The sequence below is a fragment of the Caretta caretta genome, chromosome 1 (assembly GCF_965140235.1).
Source record: "Caretta caretta isolate rCarCar2 chromosome 1, rCarCar1.hap1, whole genome shotgun sequence".
Classification (NCBI taxonomy): domain Eukaryota; kingdom Metazoa; phylum Chordata; order Testudines; family Cheloniidae; genus Caretta; species Caretta caretta.
The window spans coordinates 318,354,856-318,377,291 of NC_134206.1; the positions used below are offsets into that span (position 1 = coordinate 318,354,856).

At 41.5% G+C, this 22,436-nt stretch overlaps 1 protein-coding gene across 3 annotated transcripts; it reads right to left on the minus strand.

Moving 5' to 3' along the window:
• Positions 1–4,304: 4,304 nt before the first annotated feature.
• On the minus strand, positions 4,305–22,303 carry CRELD2 (CRELD disulfide isomerase 2). 3 transcript variants are annotated; one of them, XM_048836223.2, is made up of 10 exons: positions 21,983–22,283; positions 20,905–20,987; positions 19,673–19,783; positions 15,279–15,370; positions 13,451–13,627; positions 12,511–12,609; positions 9,875–9,958; positions 8,683–8,778; positions 7,217–7,357; positions 4,305–4,903 (listed from the first exon to the last, which is right to left on the minus strand). In XM_048836223.2, the coding sequence occupies exons 1-10, from the start codon at positions 22,130–22,132 to the stop codon at positions 4,845–4,847; spliced, it is 1,092 nt and encodes a 363-aa protein (XP_048692180.1). In that variant the 5' UTR covers positions 22,133–22,283; the 3' UTR covers positions 4,305–4,844. The 3 variants fall into 3 exon arrangements, with proteins under 3 accessions (XP_048692180.1, XP_048692181.1, XP_048692182.1); XM_048836224.2 differs by lacking the exon at positions 21,983–22,283 and adding an exon at positions 21,722–21,862; XM_048836225.2 differs by lacking the exons at positions 8,683–8,778; positions 9,875–9,958 and having other exon boundaries at positions 21,983–22,303.
• Between the last annotated feature and the right edge of the window lie 133 nt (positions 22,304–22,436).

Genomic DNA, 22,436 nt, shown 5'->3' on the forward strand with positions numbered 1-22,436 from the left:
GTATCCTTTGGGCTAGCTCTAGCGCCCTCTGGGGCCAGGTGCTCAGGCACTGGTATAAAGGGGGCCGGCCATCCTTCTCAGTTCCTTCTTACCACCCATAATGATAGGCATGCAGGGAGGCTAGGCTAAGGTCCATCCTGATGGAAGCTGCACTCAGACCGATGTCGGTGCCGAGTGCTCCTCTAGTGGCACGTGTCTCTTGGCACCATTCCTCTTCACGGGTGCAGAGGAAGAAGCACAGAAAAGCAATGATCCAAGAGGGGACATTCCCTGGATCCAAGGAAGGACAAGCATGGAAAGTTGGGCCACTCCTCTGCCCTCGCCCCACAAGTGGCACCGTCGATTCCATGCTAGCAGGTGTCCTTGAGTCCAGTGCAGAACCAACCACATACCCCCGGGGGGGGGGACATTGTGGGATCATGGTGCTGCCCACCCTGGAGGGACCTCATGGCATTTCTGGTACCACTTACTCTGGCGGGGCAAGATCCAGCACCGATGAGGATGTCAAGCAGAAGGGAGCATGTTGCCCCCAACTCCTATACAGCACCAGGTCCTCCAATACCAACCAGAGGGAAACCAACCCTGGTGATGTTGGCAATGGCTTCTCTGCTCTGGCACCATTCTCGGCACCCTCAGCACCTCACCCATCTTGTCTCTTAAAAGCAAGATGGCATTCTAAGGAGATGCTAACTAAGGTGTCCAAAAACCACCTTCGCATAGCCTTACCAAGTCTCCATACAGACACTGATGGAATGACAGACAACTCCATCCCCTTCCAGATGGGCCCTTCAAGACTAACTTGATACTTATGGTAGGAAGAATGTCAAGGAATTAACTGCTGCTGCCTGTGATGTGGCTAAACAGAAGGTTTCAGTCTCACATGAGGAAGCGAACACTGGCTTCTAAAATACTAGTTAATGGGAAGTACCTTGATTTAAAAGAAATGAGTGCTGCTTTGTCTGTACTGCTCCAGCATAAAGAAAAAATATTTAGGTCAATAAGTCAGTTGCTAGTTTTTTACAAAGAACAAAGACAGCAAGAGCACATACAATGTAAGTAACTGATGAACAGCCATTTATTGACAGAGCTGTGCGGTGAGGAGTAGCTCACCACAAGAGGGCAATCACTTCACAGATTGAGAGCAAGTTCACTGTTAAGTTTGAACAAAGACAGGTTTTTGAAACAGTGCATTTGATAGCTGCAGTAACATGGTTAGATGTTTTAGAGCAGGGGTTCTCAAACTGCAGCTTGTGACCCCCTTGGGGAGTCATGAGGTTATTACTTAGGAGGGGGGGTCACGAGCTATCAGTCTCCACCCCCAAACCTGCTTCACCTCCAGCATTTATAATAGTGTTAAATTTATTGGGGGGGTTCACGCTCAAAGGCTTGCCGTGGAAAAGGGGTCACCAATACAAAAGTTTGAGAACCGCTGTTTTAGAGGATGCTAATCACTCAAAGTAGTTTATTCATTCCACCACCTGATCTTTTGCAATGCCACTCTCATAATTTTCGCCTCCACCAACCTTTCAGGCTGTCTGTGACCTCTCTCTGCCACACTCAAACCCCTCCTTTCAGCTTTCCCTTCCACCATCTTTTAGTGGGTTTTACCCCCTTTGTCCAGGGAGGTCCTACAAGGCTCTGATCTTCACCCCCTCTCCTTCCTTTATACTGTTTCTGGGTGCCCTGGCTTCAGCTTCTGTCTCTGCACAGACAGCTTCTGTCTCTGCACTGACTTGTCTCCCTCCATTCAATCCCACCTCAGTTTATCTGACATAACCTTGAACTTAACATAGAATTTGACTGTGGCATTTTCCCTCCCAAACCCTCTAACCTTCTTTATCACTGTTGACAATCCTCTATCCTGCCTGAAATAAAGCCCAGAGGTTGGGTCATCTTTAGTTCTCTCCCACCCTACTTCCCCCAAAGGCAGGCAATGTCCACTACTATCACTTTTCCTTCATGTTTCAGTGGCTATGTCTACACGGCAGAGTTTTGTCGCCAAAAGTTAAGCTGCTTTAATAAAACCACTGTTGCATATTCACACACTATTCTTCTTGTGTCGGCAGAGCGCATCCACACTAGCAGCTCTTGCAGTGCACAGAGGGCCATGCACTGTGGGTAGCTATCCCACTGTGCAATTGATCACAGGGTGCTTTGGGAAGGGTTTGCAATGCCTCATGGGGCAAGTAAAGTCACATGATGCAGGTTTCTCAATCCCATCATTCCACGGGCATCCTACTGTCAACTGCTTTTCAATTGAAGTGTGTAGGGCGAGAGAGGGTGTGACAGGGACCGTGTGTGTGTGTTGGGGGACGAGTGAGTGTGTCAGCATGCTGTCATCCAGCCCGTTGTCCATTTTTATAAGAACATAAGCACAGCGATATTGGGTCGGACCAATGGTCCATCCAGCCCAATATCCTGTTTTCCAACAGTGGCCAACACCAGGTGCTTCAGAGGGAATGAACAGAACAGGTAATCATCAAGTTCAGACAGCAGCCAGAAGCAACTAGTCCTGAGGTGGGGGAGAGGGACACCCCCAACATCAGCCCCTGGCTCCCTCACTTTGCACAGTACAGCAGTCTCTCTCCCTCACACACACACCTGCCCCAGTGTTCATAGTGCAGGAATTCCACATTCATGATTTGCTCAGCTATTAGAACTTCATTGAGCTTTGAAAGAGGAGGGGTGCATGACTACAGGGCAGCTGAGTTCAAAACAGGGAGCAGAGTGGTCACGGTAGGCATTGTGAGATACTAGGGGAGGCCAGCTATGGTGATATAAAGAACAGTCATGTCTACATTGACGCTTTGTTACTTTAAGTTTGTTGGAAAAAACTTTATGCCTCTCCCTGTTAGTTTTATTTTGTTGCCAAAAGTGGCACTGTCGTGTGTACTCGTTTGGTTGCCAAAAGCTGATTTTAGCAATAAAACTCTGCAGTATAGACGAGGCCTAAGATCCTTTTCCCTTCTGTTGCTGCAGGTAGTGCTCCTATTGAAGCTCTAATTCTCTTCCAGTTTGCTTACTGTAAACATAGAATATCATGGTTGGAAAAGACCTCAGGAGGTCATCTAGTCCAACTCCCTCCTCAAAGCAGGACCCATCCCCAATTTTTGCCCCAGATCCCTAAATGGCCCTTTTGAGGATTGAACTCTCAACCCTGGGTTTAGTAGGCCAACGCTCAAACCACTGAGCTATCCCTCCCCCTTGCTTCTAGACTGACCTAAACATGACCTTGCTTCTCAGATTGCGTGAGAGTAGAGCACCTAAGGTTATCTTCCTTGGTCATTGCTCTAATCTTTCTTCTTGCTTTTGTCCAATTTATCAAGTTTTGCAAGGTGGCAGTTTCTGGGGCACATTGCAAACATAAGGTGAGCTCAAAATCCAAGTCTAGTTTATAGTCCAGTTCTACCTTTACTTTTTCCAATCAATCTTTCCCCACTGTTCCCTCCTAAGAACGCAACTTATTTTGTCAATAGGAAGAGACAGTCATTGATGCTTTTCTAGGACTCGGGGAAGAGGGGTTCTGATACTCTAGAAATCCAGTAGTTGAACTGTTTTTCCCCCCCAAGAGCAGTCAAGGGTATGCACTACCTCATTTAAAAAACTTCACTTAAGTGTAACCTCCCCCCTCCCCCACCAAAATGTAAAGTAACGAGTTTAATTTTCAACACTTAAGCTACCAAGTGCTGAGTGTTGGCATATAAACTCATACCACTATTTTTGAAGATGCTAGCACTGTCAAGCTCATTGTTAAAGATAGTTTTTACATCAATGGGCACATGAAAAAGGTCAGATACTTACATACTAAAACTGTACCTGGTACAATTCACTAAAGACAAGAGTGCCACAGGAAGAATTAATACAAATAGTAATATTAGTTTCAATATGACCCATTGCTTTGTCATTGGCAATATACTAATATACTGTGCACTGTATACACACCAGCAAAGTAGTTACTGGTGTGCCTATGTAGTATCTAGTGAAAACATACATTTCTAGCAACTGCAAAGAGGCAGCTGCTTACAACTATGAGCTCTTTAGTGCAGGGACCATGCCTTGGGTAGATACACCACCTACTACAATGCAAACATTTAAATGTAACCGCTTTATTTAGGAGAAATTTGAACTCATCTAGTTTTGTAGATAACTTTCTGAAGAAACATGCCACTAAGTTTACTCAGATAGTGAGAGCACTTTTCTCCCATTACTGAAACTGCAAAGGAATCTTTCTGCTTTCATCTACTTTCCCCAGTAACTTACATTTAAGGCAAAGCGTGGAGATTGTCTCAAGTTGCAGACTCACACCAGTCAAAATAAATCTTTATTGAATGCAATATTAGGCATTCAGCTTTCATTTAAGACAAGAGTTTTCCAAAAAGACTCCCTTTTACAGTTTCTAAAAGCCAAATTCTACTATAGAAAAAATATTCACGTCAGAAGTCCCCAGATGGTCAGTCCATTTTGTTTGAATTATGAAGTTCAGGATAAACTTAAGCCCCTCAAAAAGGATTATCAGTCCTAACAGATGCTAGAATGAGAAATAGGCAGTTTGCTTAAGAATAAACTGTTTTTAAATCAAATATACCAATTCAAACAAATTCTATACTTCATCCATCTAGAGTGAGGTTCGTAGTTTGAGGGTTTTATTAAACCTGTATAAAAGTGGCATTTATTTAAGTGAATGAAGAAATGCAGCTGGGAGGGCAATTAATCACTATCAGTTTCCAAAATAATCATACTGGCAACCTGCATATTTAACACCATTTCCACAGTACATCAGGTAAACAGCACTTCAGTCCAATAATTTAAAGTGTAGATATTAATGTCTTCCTTTGGAATGCAGATCATAAATCCTCATGTCCAGCAGATGGAGGTGCAGTTGCCAATGTCTCTACTTCTTCTCCTGTAAAAAGTGTCTCAGTTAGAATAAAGCCTCTAATTATATTTTAGAATAAGTACGACCATATTTGTCACCTTTTGACTCTGGGAACTTACTGTGTTAAGAGAAACTACCCAAGAGTATCCATCAAGAAAGAACCAGCAACATGCGTCTAGTCATGCTGGGGAGATGCCTGCTTGCATTAGTCTCCTGTCTTAGCTTTATAAATTGGTTCCAGTCTACAGAGCCTGTGCTTACTTGAGCCAGTGTTTCTATATCATATAAGTTCCAGAGGACTTAATTAGAATACACTTATAGCAGAAGCAATCACAATACCAGCAACAAAAAGAACAGGAGTATTTGTGGCACTTTACAGACTAACAAATTTATTTGAGCATAAGCTTTCGTGAGCTACAGCTCACGCTGTATGCATCTGATGAAGTGAGCTGTCGCTCCGGAAAGCCTATGCTCAAATAAATTTGTTAGTCTCTAAGGTGCCACAAGTCCTCCTGTTTTTTGCAGATACAGACTAACCCGGCTGCTACTCTAATATGAGCAGCATAGCTTTTTCCATTTTAGGCCTTTGTTTTCACTGTATTATAATTTTGACTTAAGTTTAAGAACAAACAATTTAGGTATTTTGATAACAAGGAGAGAGACCCTCTTCCAATTAAAATAAAAAACTCTTAATGTACCTATATCCCAAACAGCTGTGTAGGAGACTAACACTTAACAGGGAAATAAGGAGAAGTGCCTTTTGAACATTCTGGTGACATTCAGAGTTATAACCCCATTAATTCACATTGTGAACATGCAATACATCTCTATTCTGTGTTAGACTCAAAATGCCTAATCCAAAGCCCACTAAAGTAAATGGGAATATTTATACTGATTTTAGTGGGCTGTGGGTTGGACCCATAGAACACAGCTAAGGAAGACTGCACATGTGTGGCTAACTTAGCTATTTAGTGAAAATTGTACTGAAGGCAAGCATAGCTCAATCCTTCATGACCTTAGGAAGGGTGAAGGAGTTAAGGAGGGCTTCAGCACAGTATGGCTCACCTGGACTAACAGATTAAAAATCAAAAGGGACCATCACCACCTACTGTGACTGTCAGCTCCCCCATATCACTGGTCATAGATTTCCACCCAGTAATGCAGGCATCAAGCTCAATAACTTGGTCAGATTAAAGCATCTTTTCAATGGCTCTCAACCCTTCCAGACTACTGTACCCCTTTCAGGAGTCTGATTTCTTGCGTACCCCAAGTTTCACCTCAATTAAAAACTACTTGCTTACAAAAATCAGACAAAAAATACAAAAAAGTGCCACAGCACACTATTACTGAAAAATTGCACACTGACTCATTTTTACCATATTATAAATAAATCAATTGGAAGAAAATATTGTACTTATAGTTCAGTGTATCACATATACAGCAGTATAAATGACTCATTGTATGAGATTTCAATTTGTACCGATTTCACTAGTGCTTTTTATGTAGCCTGTGGTAAAACTAGACAAAAAAATATTGAGATGAGTCCATGTACCCACTAGAAGACCTCTGTGTACCCCCAGGGGTACAGGTAACCCTTGTTGAGAACCACTATTTCAAGTGACAGAAAATCTGTCACATCCATTAGTGATCTGTTACAATGGTTAATTTCCCTGATCTAAAAATGCGCATCCTATTTCAAATTTGCATTTTCTAGTTTCAACTTCCAACCACTGGATCTATTTATGCCTTTGTCTGCCAAAATAAAGAGCTCTCAGATATCAGGGATCTTCTCCTTGTGTAGGTATTTCCAGACTCTGATTAAGTTCCCCCAGAGCCTTCTCTTTAAACTTCATGGCTTGATCTCCTTAAGTCTCTCATTATAAGGTGTTTTCTCCAGACCACAAATTCTTGTAGCTCTTTTCTGAATCCCCTCCAGTTTAACAATAAGATAGACCCTGGTTTGGATTTTTTTGACCCCTTACACAAGAGGGGCTCTCTCCCAAGGGGAAGACAAAAATAAAAAGTAGTAGAAGGAAAGGTACTAGCAAATAGAAAGCGGACCAGTAGGACAATAAGATTAAATACTGACACTTCCTATCTGGGAATGCCTTCTCTACCAACAAACAATTTAATATTAAAGACAGTAAAACAGGAGGCCCAGATTAAGGGCTGATCGATGTGTATAACATGCACCCACAGATGAGAAAATGGAAGTGACTGGATACTCTCAGAACAAATACAGTGTCAAAGCTGTAGAGTATTCACACCTTGTAAGCCTGATATGTTAGGCATGCTGTACTAAAGTACATTTAGTTTCAGGGCCTTTTTTAAGTCACTCACCTGCTTTTACAGTCTGAACACAAATACCATCTTTTTCTTCAAAGCTTTCTGAACAGACACACGTGTAACTGCCTGGGGTATTAATACAGTCTTCATTTTCTCTTACACACACTTTTTCTCCAAGGTTACACTCATCAATATCTAAAAAAAAAAAGTTAACTGCTTTAAAACAAACAACTGTTTAATTTATAGTGAAAACTGCTAGCACCCAGTTCTACGAAAGTGTCCAACAATCAGATACATAGGGGGTTTGCAAAGAACTTTCAAGACACATTTAATTTCAACAAGGGAAGACAAACATTGCTCTCTTCCTTTGTGGATGTCAAGGCACTTCTAGTATATTCATTTACTGCTCTCCTCAGTACTGAAGAAGGCAGAAATCCTGCCCATAGTTTTCAGTTCTGTCTCAAGAATGAGCTTGATTCTGACCTGTCTTGATTCTGCTGACTTCAGACAGATGTCAAACTCATTGGGAGGCGTGTGCTGATTCCATGTTTGATTGTAGATCATGGGGTGGGATAAGTTCAGGACTTTGTACTCATCTCAATATACAGCAAATCTCACAGATGTCAGCAGAAGATTTGCACAGACATCAAGGGGAGATCAGAGGCTTTGTGTAGTAAACTATTTTTTCAGTACCATATGGTCACATTCAATAAGAAAATGCTCCTCTTTAGGCCATCGATACGTCTGCCTGTTTTAATCTTCCCTCCCCATCTTCCCTTCACTGTTTTGCTCCCTCTTTGTATGTCCTCTGTTCTTCTCTCCAAATTTCCTTCTCCACAGCAACTCCCATTTCCACCCCTTGAGGGGTTCACTCCACCTCTTTTCCCAATGCTAAAGTAACAACCAATGAAAAAATTAACGTAGACACCGAAGTATCATCCTGGGGCTTCAGAGTTGCCACTCTGATGAGATTAACAGGAGAGAGAGTACACGTCTGCTGCATTGTTTCAGGCTGCCTGCTAACTCTGGCAGATATGACAAACTACACTGTTCACATTTGCAAGTTTGCTTTTAATAAAAATTAAAGCTTAGAGTCTGCATAACATGAGCATGTATAGTAATTCAGGTCAGAAATCATGAGGCCATATGTTTGACTCTCCTGAATGAGTTATTTTGTCACTATAATGGATATACCAGGAAAAAACTAAGTGTTAAACACAATACCTTTTTCCCCTGTGTAGCAGTGTCTAGTCTTTTTAGGCCTTGCTGTAGATCAGTTTAGCCATATGAGAGTGCCTGAATATTAGAAGGGATCTTTATTTTTACATAAAACCAATGGACTGCTGAGCTTTTTATTTTATGAAACATTTTGAGCATTTACAAGAGCTGAAGCTCTAACAGACTAACATTTAAAGAGAGACACTCAGCAATAAACCATCTTGTATTCCAGCTTTTGGAACATATGTTGATTCAGCAAGTGCACTACAGTACATTAAGAGTAACTCAAAAATCCAGCTAACCTGTACACTTTTCATCTTCTATTGTGTATCCAGACAAGCAGTTTTTACATTTGCCAGAACCTTCTCCTGTGCAGCCTACACAGCTAGCATCGCATGCTAAAACAAAAACACTATTAATCAATACCGGAATGCAGATGAGATGTAAACAGAAAAGATTGTATCTTGAATCACAAATTTACATAAGAAAGAGGGGGAAAAATGTGAAAGAAATTATAGTTCCCAAAACAATACTAACTTGTTCACATGTTCAACATGGAACCACCTATAGGCCCCTCCCCATCTCCCCCTAATTAGGACTGGGCACTGTTATAAGGATGTTTAACTGAACAATAGGACAGCCCCTGATGAGCTCCAAATTAGTTCCTTCACTGTTGTGCATTTAATTTTGTAATCTTTAATTTGGATTTTGGGGAGGAGGGTAATTCAGCTTCCTTGATTCGAAAATGAAACAAAACATGAATAGAAACTGCCTGTGCTGGTTAATATTAACATTTAAACATTCCTTGTGGGCAGTGGAGGGTACCCATTATTAAGCTGAATAGTTTCTACTATTTAGCCAGACAGTTTTCTGCAGTGAGGGTTTAACATGGCAACAATACATTAGTTTACATTGTGAGGACTTTGTGAAATGGAAAAATATATATATATTTAGTTTTCTTCAAGCATTCCAGAAAAGTCCACTTTAAGTTGAAACCAAGCACAGAAAGTTTGGTCAATAAAGAAAGTTTCAGAAAGCTAAGAGCAAGGAAAAGCTGAAAATAATTAATGGTATTCTAGGTAACTATATCATCATTTAGTGCTGCAAATAGTATAAGAGGCTTTAAGTGTTTTATAAACAAAGTTGATTTATAATGGTGACGTACACAAGGCTGTAAAAAAATTGCAGTATGTGTCATTACCAATACATTCAGATTCTGAACACCAGCAACAAACTTCAAGACACTCTACAGATGATGTCAACTATACAAACATCCCTCAAATGAAATATGAAAAAAGGAAGAGGGCACAAAACAGCAAATTCTCTTATTCTAACTTGTGGTTAGGACAGAAAAAAATTATAGTTAAATTAAAAAAGGGTATTTTTGAAGCAACTGTATTAGTCACGCTTGTCTAGCGGAAGAAAGTAACAGAATTTGTTCCATTCTATATAGATCAAATATTATTCTAAATGTTAAGGTAATTGAAAGGAAACCTTTGCATATAAAAGATCCATTTGTGTTTAGACAGTACTGATCATCTTTGCAAGGAGAAGCTTCTACAGCACATTCATCCACATCTGAAACATAAGAAATGACACAGGTTATCTACAAGTGTGGAATGTGGTTAAGTTAGCATAATGTTTAAGTGTTAATCTTCAACATTCTGTAAGAACTACTTTATACAGGTCATGATCCAAGTCCTCTGAAGTCAACAGAAAGACTACCATCCAATAGGTTTGCATCAGGCCCACAATGTCCTGAAAGCAAAAAGTAGTCAGTGCCCAGTATTAATTTGCCCAACTTGAAAAGGTATATTTGACACTCAAATACTAATGAAGTTTCATTCCTTTTAGAGCAGCAGTAAGACAGACACTTTGGACTGGAATGATTTCAAGTTAAATAAAAAGCAACTGAGACTGAGAAAACCTCACATCCTGATGTGTTTCCAAGTCTAACACTTGGAGGTATGCATTCTCCTACACTAATCACATAAATACTACAGTAGAACCTCAGAGTTACGAACCCCTGAGTTATGAACTGATCGGTCAATCACACATCTCATTTGGAACCAGAAGTATGCAATCAGGCAGCAGCAGAGACTTAAAAAAAACAACAAAAAACCCCCCCCGCAAATACAGTATTAAATGTAAATTACTAAAAAATAGGGAAAATTCAAAAAAAGATTTGACAAGGTAAGGAAATTGTTTGTGCTTGTTTCATTTAAATTAAGATGGCTAAAAGCAGCGTTTTCCTTCTACATAGTAAAATTTCAAAGCTGTATTAAGTCAATATGTTCAGTAGTAAACTTTTGAAAGGAGAACCATAATATTTTGTTCAGAGTTACAAACATTAAGTTTTGAACAACTTCCATTCCTGAGGTTCTACTGTATGTAACTTGCAATATTCAGTCAGTCACTTCTACCTCACTAGAACACTTCTGCTTTTGCTGCTCCCATGTTACTAAGCCAGCAAAGTGCTCTAGGTGTTGTTAAAGATACAAGATTGAAGAGGAAAGTACAACACAGGATTGGAAAAGAAATTAAGTTTGATTAACAAGCCATGTTGAACATTAATGCCACTTTAGGAAGCCAAGTACATGCTCATTTTGGTTGTAAATTCAAGGAAAGGGTACAAATCCACTCAACTAAAAATCAGACAGAGTAAGGCTACTTGGGTCATCCTTGCTGCCCACTTCTTCCTGCTGCTGCTTACATCATAACTATTATTTCCTTGATGTAACTTGTACAGGTGCTTTTCCTACGGTGTTCTACACTTACCTACACAAGTATAGACAATAGCTGTAATTCTGTTGATTGTATTCTAGCTTTCATGCCAGTCACTTCTAAAGGGGCCATATCCACACAAGTTTTCTTTGTTTTTTTGTCCAAAGGCTTGTGGTAATTATATCTGATCCACTTACTACTGCTAAACCTTGATACTGATAAAGTGTAAATTTGTAGATTTAATTCTGTAGTACTGAGAATTAAGAGACCATCCAGAATGTCCTGATACCACCTACTTCGGGCAGCTACAAGTAGTACTGAAAGACTTGCTCTATACCAGTGGATTGCAAAAAAACTTTTGTGGACCACTTGAAAATTTCTGAGGGTCTTGGTGGACCACTTAATGATCTTTCCAAATGTCATTTGTGCTGTTAGCTAACTATTGTAAAGCAATTTGGATAAAAGCGCTATTAAAAATAAAAAAACAATTTTTTTGTTCTATAAATAAAAGCACACTCATATTTTTAATATCAGTAGTCTTACCTTTTTAATGCAGCAGATGTGCCCTCTCTCCCCTGCCATGGCAGCCCCTGAGCTGTGGCTGGGAAGGAGAGGGTCTTTCCCCAGCAGCCACAGCCCTGGAGCTGGGGAAAGTCACCTCTTTCTCTGGCTGCCACAGCCTTCGCGTCCCAAATCCCCCCCCCCCTCCCCCACACACACACACACCTCTTCTCACCCCACTTCCCCCTCCCACCTACCCTCTATTCCCCCCCAAGGCGACCACCTCACCTTACATGTGCGTCTTTTCCAGGGTCCAGGCACCTAAGTAGCGAAGCCACGCCTGCGTGGTTCCACTAATTAGGTGGGTGGCCCTTCATTCTCTCATGTCCGGCCACCCAGGTGCACACCTTAGAGGGAACTATCTGCGGACCTGCATAACTTTTCTAAAAGTTCTTAGGCAATCCCACAATACATAGTATGATGCCATTCAAGGTATTTCTAAAGCACTAATTAAAAATATTTAGTATTCAAATGTACCCATGTTTATCAGCAACGCGATATTTGATGTATCTACATTTGTGGTTCAGTGGATTACAGATGCAAGCTTTCAGTTCAGATTACTTGGTATATCTCAGACTGAACATTTGTTATGCTGTTGAAAGGCATTTTATTGAGAAAAAGGAAGATATCCTTCTGGTATTGCCATGCATGATGTTACAAGTCAGGAATCAAGAGACCACCATAAATCACAGAAAAACATCTGAGCTAGTTTTCAGAAGGATACCATAAATGCTCTTATAGTGGAATGGTTTCAGATTGATGTGGTCTAAGCTTATTGATGTTCACTTCAACTATTTTTTAAAATGTGTTTAACTTTGTGTTAGCATGGACAAGACCTTGCTTACCCACACAGGTTTCTTCCTCATTTTTGATCCAGCCCTCTTTACAATCTTTGCAGTCTTCGTCAGTTGAGCCAGTGCAAGTTTTACAAGCATCATGGCAAGCTAGAAAAAGATTTTGAGCTGTTAGAGCTACATTAACTTATGCTTTAAACAAATTAGACTTTCTTTCAAAACTGTAAGTCTTCAGGCAACCAAATACTAGGATTGACCAGAAATTACCTGATCACATTAACGTATAAATATGATTCTTTATAAAAAACTCAGATTTATTCTGATCATATATATTATTTTAGTTTTAACCACACACACTACCAAAATCTGACCATCTACAGAGTGGAAGAGAGCACGCATTTTAACTAGCAACACTATACAACTAGCTGGGTTTTTTGTTTTTGTATTTTGCATAAGCGTAATGAAGAGGTGGGACAGAATGTAGTTACCCACATTAGAATTTAGTAAGTACAGAGAGGTTGGCACCCTTGTGTTGAGAGGAGAGCCATGAGATTATTTGATCACTGGAAGTGGTTAGAACCAAATTTCACCTCTTATCAGAAATATAGCAATTCCTGCAACCCTTTGTTCACTAGCACAGTGTTGGGGCACTAGTTTAGTACTAACCCAGAGCAGTGCTACCTACTGAATCAGCAAACTTCACTTTTTTTAGCACATAATTTTGCTTTAGGATCCAACAACCTGAGATGGTACTGGCCTCAAAAGGCTTGGTGAAACATGCTATGCATCCAGCATTAGGATTTGATACTACTGGATAACATTTCTTTAGATCATAATCGTAATCTAACTATTCTAACTATTCTGATTTACCCCCCCCTCATTTCTTGTTACCTATATCCTCTACTTGCACAATTTTCTAAGATATTTTATTTATTAGAATTCTTAACTACTAACAAAGGGTTATACAAAGATGAAAGCAAATGCTAGTTACCTGCACAAACTGAATGTGTATCATTTTTCAGGATGCTGTAATAACCATCAGCGCAGTCTAGACAAAACTCTCCTGTGTACTCCCTGTTACAACTGCATGATCCATCCCCACCTCTAGTGCCATCTCCATCACAGTGACCATTTCCATGACAAGGCCTTTCTGATCCACCACGACATGCTACAAAGAGAGTTAAAACATTATAACTTAGAACTTTTCATTACTATGGGGTAAAAAAACCTTGACATTCTAAACAGAAGTATTTTCTATCTTCTTCCAGACCTACCCATCTCCTTCCACCCATTCCCAAATTAGCCAATAAAAAGTGAGGGGGGAATTTATTTTTCACACTAGAAGATCACATCATGTGCAGAACCTCCTCATAAGTTGTGTTCTACTCTTGAAACCCAAAAAAAGTCCCATGACAGGGTCTTACTTTTGTACGTCAGTATACAGGTCAATGCCAATAATCAGTGTCTCAGGGACATCTGACATTAAAATAATGTGTTTCAGATAAAGACTGGTTTTCATAAGAATTTTAGAGTTATCTGGAGTTTACCTGTTGTGCTGAATTTCTTTTTAGATCATTTCTTGAAAAATAGATGTAAGAAAATAGATTTGCTGAAAAAAGGTAGCAAAGAGGCTTAGATTGAGGAATGACCCTACCCTTTGCTCACTTGCACATACACATTCAAAAATTCTAACTCCAACCAGCGCCGGTATGAAATAGCTATGTCTGTGCTATCTGCTTACTGGAGTTTTGACTAAGTTAATTCCACGTCTTAAATGAATGTGTGTTTCAGGAAGACAAATTTCATGTACTTTGGAATTCATTTAATTAGGCTTCGTCTATTTAGCAATTAACAAAAAGATAGTCGGATTCTGAAGAGTGATCAGATTGAAACTGCAGACAGGTATTAATGGCACTACTTATAGGAGAGGTCAATTTTTGATCTAACCCACTCCTCTTCCCACCCTACTCTTTTCCCAGAATCACCTAGCGACTGTGCTTCCTCTGCTGCTGCTCCTAAACCTCTCCAGCTGCCTCCCTCCCATTTCTCCTCCTCTCCATTCCACCCGATCCTCAACTGTGGATTTGCCTGTGTCTTCCCCAGCAGCCTCCAGGATGCTTCGCTGTCTCTGGCCTCTCAACTGGGAAGAATTTTCTGTAGTATCTGGCTGATGAATCTTGCCCATATGCTCAGGGTTTAGCTGATCGCCATATTTGGGGTGGGGAAGGAATTTTCCTCCAGGGCAGATTGGAAGAGGCCCTGGAGGCTTTTCGCCTTCCTCTGTAGCATGGGGCACAGGTCACTTGGAGGATTCTCTGCTCCTTGAAGTCTTTAAACTACAATTTGAGGACTTCAATAGCATAGATATAGGTGTGAGGTTTTTTTTGTAGGAGTGGTGGGCGAAATTCTGTGGCCTGCATTGTGCAGGAGGTCAGACTAGATGATCATAATGGTCCCTTCTGACCTAAATATCTATGAATCTATGAATAACTGCTGTTCCACCTTCAGCTACACTAGCTACTGCCATATGTGCACACGCTTCCTGCTATTTACTATACTACTATTGTATATAGATCACCCTGGTATCTGGACACGAACCCTCATTGTTATGATTCTGCCTGCTCAGCTCCACTTCAAGATACCATTTCCCTCTCACCTCTTTTGATCTGGACCCCCATTAAGTCAGATGGAGTCTCCAGCAAAGTTCTATTTTTACAAAGCGGTTCACGATAGACAAGCATTAGATGACTGGATAAAACAGAGCCAACATACTCATGGGTTTAAAATGACGGTAATATTTTCTAAATTTAAAGGAATACCAAGGCAGTCTGGTCCATATGTTCCAGCAGGGCAGCAAACTTCAGTAGTTTCTATACAAAACCATTTAAACAAGTCAGGATACTTCTTCTTTCTGTAGAATAGACATTAAATTTCTTAAAAGGAGGAGTAAAGATTCCTGTATCTAGCACATCACACAACTCAACAAAACTCTGTTTGAAATATACATGTTTAAACACAATTCTTAAGAGTAGTGCATGGGCAAACGTCTCACCTTGGCTGACAATATTATAAAAAAAGTGAAGGGTAGTTTTGGAGGACAGAACAAAAATAAAACATATGGATTAAATAATTTTAAAATGTATCACAATTTTTTTCTGTCAACAATGGAAAGAGCTATCTTAGCTCTTTTTGGAAGGCGTCACTGAATTATCTTAATTGGATTCCCAAATGGAAAGATTTCAGAGTAGCAGCCGTGTTGGACTGTATTCGCAAAAAGAAAAGGAGTACTTGTGGCACCTTAGACTAACCAATTTATTAGAGCATAAGCATAAGCTTTCGTGAGCTACAGCTCACTTCATCGGCTGTTATACAGCCGATGAAGTGAGCTGTAGCTCACGAAAGCTTATGCTCTAATAAATTGGTTAGTCTCTAAGGTGCCACAAGTACTCCTTTTCTAAATGGAAAGAGCTATCTTAATTCAGTGACGCCTTAATTCTGGAAGCCTTCCAGAATCTGATGGTATTCCAAAACCAAATTACTTTAAACCTTTTCTGTTTATTACACACCTTTCATTATTTAAAGAGTTTTTGTAGCTCTCATTTCATATCCCCTGACTTTAAAAAATACGGGGAAAGGTAAACAGTGAGGCAACAGTCCAACCAGCTAATTTTTTTCGTAAGGTATGGAATATAGCATAAACCTGGGCAACCTGCGGCACATCAGGGTAAGCTGATTGCGGGCCACGAGACATTTTGCAGACATTGACCTTCTGCAGGCACAGCCCCCTGCAGCTCCCAGTGGCCGCGGTTCACCATTCCCAGCCAATGGGAGCTGCGGGAAGTGGCGGGCTGTAGGGATGTGCTGGAGTACATGATGAAATAATACAAGCATAATTAGCCTACTAATCCCAGGTTAATTTGGCAAAACTGGCAGTTAGAGGGGCTACTTTTTTACCTGTAAACTGAGAAAATATCTGGAATTATGGAAGAGATATGGAATCCTACAAAGCCATCCTCACTGAGTATGATTTTTATTTATTTATATTACAGTAGTACGTAGAAGTCTTAACCATTGATCAGGATGGGAACAGTAACAAACCATGGGATTGCACCAAAGACTATTAGAAAAATGCTACAAATTCACAAGGGATCAAATCCCTGGACTCACATTAGCATCAACCTTCTATACAGTGAGTTAGTAAGCCAGGAAAACAACCAAAAAGAGGCAGTATGTACACACTGCCTGTGTCTTTAAGGTAATGTTCATATAGGACAAACAACAAGAAACTCCACAGGCTCATAGATCTAGTAACTGATCCATACAAAGGTAAATAGAACAATATGCTATTTATTGTGAATAGTCTTTCAAAATTTAAGAAGAGCTAGGTCTTTTTGCACAAGGTACTTGAACAGAGAACTCAAGATACTTTTAATAAGAAAAAAGGTTTGCCAGGGTGTCTTAGCTAAATGTCTACCTTTCCTCATTGCTGTACCGCATGCCAACTGGGTACTACCATTCAGTCCAGAGACTGCTGCATTTCATAATACTTTGTGTATAGAGTAATAAAGTGCTTTTAGAGCCTTTGGAATGAGAGGTGCAGTATAAATATAAAATAACCTCAGAATAATTTCATAGCTACACTATGCACTTTCTCCACAGTTTACCCTGATTCCATAATCCTAATTGATCAGTGACCACACAGAGAAAAAAGAAAAAGGAGTACTTGTGGCACCTTAGAGACTAACCAATTTATTTGAGCATAAGCTTTCGTGAGCTACAGCTCACTTCATTGGATGCATACCGTGGAAACTGCAGAAGACACTATATACACAGGGACCATGAAACAATACCTCCCCCCACCCCACTCTCCTGCTGGTAATAGCCCATCCAAAGTGACCACTCTCTTTACAATGTGTATAAAAATCAAGGTGGGCCATTTCCAGCATAAATCCAAGTTTAACCAGAATGTCGGGGGGTGGGGGGGTGGGAAGGGTAGAAAAAAACAAGAGGAAACAGGCTACCTTGCATAATGACTTAGCCACTCCCAGTCTCTATTTAAGCCTAAATTAATAGTATCCAATTTGCAAATGAATTCCAATTCAGCAGTTTCTCGCTGGAGTCTGGATTTGAAGTTTTTTTGTTTTAAGATAGCGACCTTCATGTCTGCAATTGCGTGACCAGAGAGATTGAAGTGTTCTCCAACTGGTTTATGAATGTTATAATTCTTGACATCTGATTTGTGTCCATTTATTCTTTTACGTAGAGACTGCCCAGTTTGACCAATGTACATGGCAGAGGGGCATTGCTGGCACATATCACATTGGTGGATCTGCAGGTGAACGAGCCTCTGATAGTGTGGCTGATGTTATTAAATCCTTTGATGGTGTCCCCTGAATAGATATGGGTAAGGACAAAGAACACTATGCCCGATAATGTCACGGCTAACCTGGTGGCTGAACTTTGTGACTTTGTCCTTACCCATAACTATTTTACATTTGGGGACAATGTATACCTTCAAATCAGCGGCACTGCTATGGGTACCCGCATGGCCCCACAGTATGCCAACATTTTTATGGCTGATTTAGAACAACGCTTCCTCAGCTCTCGTCCCATAACGCCCCTACTCTACTTGCACTATATTGATGACATCTTCATCATCTGGACCCATGAAAAAGAAGCCTTTGAGGAATTCCACCATGATTTCAACAATTTCCATCCCACCATCAACCTCAGCCTGGTCCAGTCCACACAAGAGATCCACTTCCTGGACACTACAGTGCTAGGAAACATTGGTCACAAACACCACCCTATACCGGAAACCTACTGACCGCTATTCCTACCTACATGCCTCCAGATTGCACCCTGACCACACCACACGATCCATCGTCTACAGCCAGGCTCTGCAATACAACCGCATTTGCTCCAACCCCTCAGACAGAGACAAACACCTACAAGATCTCTATCAAGCATTCTTACCACTACAATACCCACCTGCGGAAGTGAAGAAACAGATTGATAGAGCCAGAAGAGTTCCCAGAAGTCACCTACTACAGGACAGGCCTAACAAAGAAAATAACAGAATGCCACTAGCCGTCACCTTCAGCCCCCAACTAAAACCCCTCCAATGCATTATTAAGGATCTACAACCTATCCTGAAGGACGACCCAACACTCTCACAAATCTTGGGAGACAGGCCAGTCCTTGCCTACAGACAGCCTCCCAACCTGAAGCAAATACTCACCAACAACCACATACCACACAACAGAACCACTAACCCAGGAACCTATCCTTGCAACAAAGCCCGTTGCCAACTGTGCCCGCATATCTATTCAGGGGACACCACCACAGGGCCCAATAACATCAGCCACACTATCAGAGGCTCGTTCACCTGCAGATCCACCAATGTGATATATGCCATCATGTGCCAGCAATGCCCCTCTGCCATGTACATTGGTCAAACTGGACAGTCTCTATGTAAAAGAATAAATGGACACAAATCAGATGTCAAGAATTATAACATTCATAAACCAGTCGGAGAACACTTCAATCTCTCTGGTCACGCAATTACAGACATGAAGGTCGCGATATTACAACAAAAAAACTTCAAATCCAGACTCCAGCGAGAAACTGCTGAATTGGAATTCATTTGCAAATTGGATACTATTAATTTAGGCTTAAATAGAGACTGGGAGTGGCTAAGTCATTATGCAAGGTAGCGTATTTCCCCTTGTTTTTTCCTATCCCCCCCCCCCGCAAGACGTTCTTGTTAAACCCTGGATTTGTGCTGGAAATGGCCCACCTTGATTATCATACACATTGTAAGGAGAGTGATCACTTTAGATAAGCTATTACCAGCAGGAGAGTGGGGTGGGAGGAGGTATTGTTTCATGGTCTCTGTGTATATAATGTCACATTATGCATCCGATGAAGTGAGCTATAGCTCACGAAAGCTTATGCTCAAATAAATTGGTTAGTTTCTAAGGTGCCACAAGTACTCCTTTTCTTTTTGCGAATACAGACTAACACGGCTGTTACTCTGAAACCACACAGAGAAAGAAATAGTAGCTTCTTACTGAGTTATTGTAGCGAGGAAGGGGAAAAAAAGTGAGGCTGAGCTGTTCTTATTGATCAGACACAGGATTTAGTAAAGATGGACTGTCCTCTTAGATATTTATCCACAAATAAAGACCTCATTAGAGATTTTGTTACCTACAGTTTGAACCACCAGTTCTCTATATGTTCTTCATGCTCTTCTACCATGTTGTTGCATTCAAAGTTACTGCTGTCACACAGGTTCTCTATGATCTCTACAAGACGGATTTCGCTAGAAGGGAAAAAAGTTACAAGTTTAAAATTAATTTAAGAATGGTATGCGATCACTGAGTATCTAGACTCCAACCTCTTAACTTTTATTACATGATCACTTTGTGGTGTGATTTGGGCCACTTCCCAAACATAGCAACAAAACAAAACAACTTTTGCAGAAGCATTAAGAGTTAGCTAATATTGCATCATCAACTAAGCAGCCAGCACCAGTGAAGAACAAAATCACAAGAACCACTTTAATTTTACCAGTTATATTTATAGATGATAGTGGGTTGCAAAGGCAAAAAAGAAATAATTTTCAACCACAATATTTTTAAATAATTATCAGATACTTATATTTATCAGTAAAATCAGATGCAGGCAAGCAATATAAATCCACAGCTTTGGTAGTTACTCAAATCTAGAAGTTTCACGCTAGCATCTTATTACTCAGAGACCAAAATTCAATACTGAATTTGCAGATTGGGAGAAGAATGCAATTCAAACTGGCAGGTTTTTTTTAATCCTGCATATGCAAGAAATGGGAAGGTGAAGCATAAACTGTTCTAGCACTGAAACAGGGAGAAAGTCTGGACCTTTGGATTACTGTCTGTCAAAGTTGGTCCAATAAAGGGTATTACCTCACCCTCTTTATCTCTCCAATATCCGGGGACCAACACTGCTAAAACACCACCACATTCTACAATAGTGCAGGCATTTAGGGACTGATTATTTAACAAACTCTAATGCAACAAATATGACCGCATCTTGGGATTAAAATCAAGCCTATGACAGCTCTGACAGAGAAAAACAAACAAACAAACTACTCAATAAATGGCTAAATAACCTCACAAGATTTTCAACAGCGTGAGATAATGGAGCCTAGTTTTTGGTGTTGTTGGTAAAAATCAGATAGAGGGTTAAAACACTGGACTGTAGTCTTCACCAAAAACTGCTAATATCCCTGGAAATATCAAATTGGTTGTATTTGATCAGAAATCATTAAAAACACATAGCTTTATTTTATTATTCTACAAAAAATATGTTCAATATTTATGCTTTTGTACAGACTGCTATAACATTATGGCAAATGAGAAACATGGCTTGGTCACGAAGTAAAAGTTCATAGATATACTGTACCTGGATTCATACTTGGATAGTGTTTTCTCTTCCCAAGCAGTGTTCCCACCACCAAAATTCTTTTTTGCTGTATCCGCCAATCCCTACAGAAAACAAAATACTTTTTAAAAATAAGTTTTATTGAAATAATTATCCGTGTAGACCTTTACTATTGAAAAGGTAATCACATTTTAAGTGTAATAGGGGAAAAAAGTAATATTTATAACTTTCACAACATGCAAAGTTGTGATAGGTGCCTAACAAACAAGATTTTGAAGCTTACCATCAAATGTTACATGAAACAATGGGACGAAAGGCAATGGGGGAAGAGAGGGGGGTTAGAAGAGAGATGAAAAAAAAAAAAAAGTAAGTTACAATAGTACCTGGTGCCTAGATTGTCATTTGCATAATAAGGTTCTGGAATAGTCTTTATTAAGATATACATCTGATGAAGTGAGCTGTAGCTCACGAAAGCTCATGCTCAAATAAATTGGTTAGTCTCTAAGGTGCCACAAGTACTCCTTTTCTTTTTGCGAATACAGACTAACACGGCTGTTCCTCTGAAACCTTTATTAAGATTGGTTTCCTGGCTGCCCTATGGGAACGTGAGTGAAGTCCCAGCCTCACTGAAGTCACTGGAAGTTTTGCCATGGAGTTCAATGGGGCCGGAATTTTACCCCAACACTCGGATGAACGTTCCCACATGTAGCGTCTCACACACACACACACACACACACGCGCATCCATAGAACAGAAGAGCCAAGGTGACAACAAAGAGCCGGAGCAGAGTCGCTCCCGCAGCCGGCGCATCACACCGGGCGGAGAATGAACCACTCACTGCCCGATGTGCTGAAGTCTCAAACCCCATTAGCTCAGCAGCCCCAAGAAGAGATGCGAAGGGAGCCTCTCGCCGCAGCACAGCGTGAGGCACGGACCGCCCCTGCCTCGCCAGCAGCCCCGGACCCCTGGAGCGAGGCTCCGCTCTAGGAGGGCACACCAGGCTGGGCGCCTGCCCCGCTCTCGGGGCCCCGGACGCCTGGGTTCCATCTCCGTGGGCCCCCGTGTCCCTGTGACGCGCGGCTCCCCCGGCCGCGCCCACCTGGTTGAAGCGGTCCGCGATGCCCCGGCAGGTGGCGCAGGCCTGGCGGGGCCGCGGCCCGGCGCCCCGGGCGGGGGGCGGCAGCAGGGCGGCGCACAGCACCAGCGCCGCGGCCACCGGCGCACAGCCGCGACGCGGGCCGGGTTTCATGGCGCGGGGGCAGGGGGAAGCAGGCCACAGCCGCCCCTCGCTCAGGAGCCGGCCACCAGCGGCGCCCCACGAGCCACCCTCACAAGCCGCGAACCGAGCCGAGCCACGCCGGCCGGCCGGGCCCAGCCGCTGCCCCCATTCGGATTTCCGCGTCAGCCCCACGCATACTCCAACTGCCGGCGCCCATTGGAGCAGACAGCGAGCCCGTGGGAACGTGGCCCAATCAGAGCTCGCCACGCTCGGGGCCAATGAGAACGGACGTGTAGGCCCGGGGCGGAGATGGGCAGGAAGCCGCAGGAGAAAG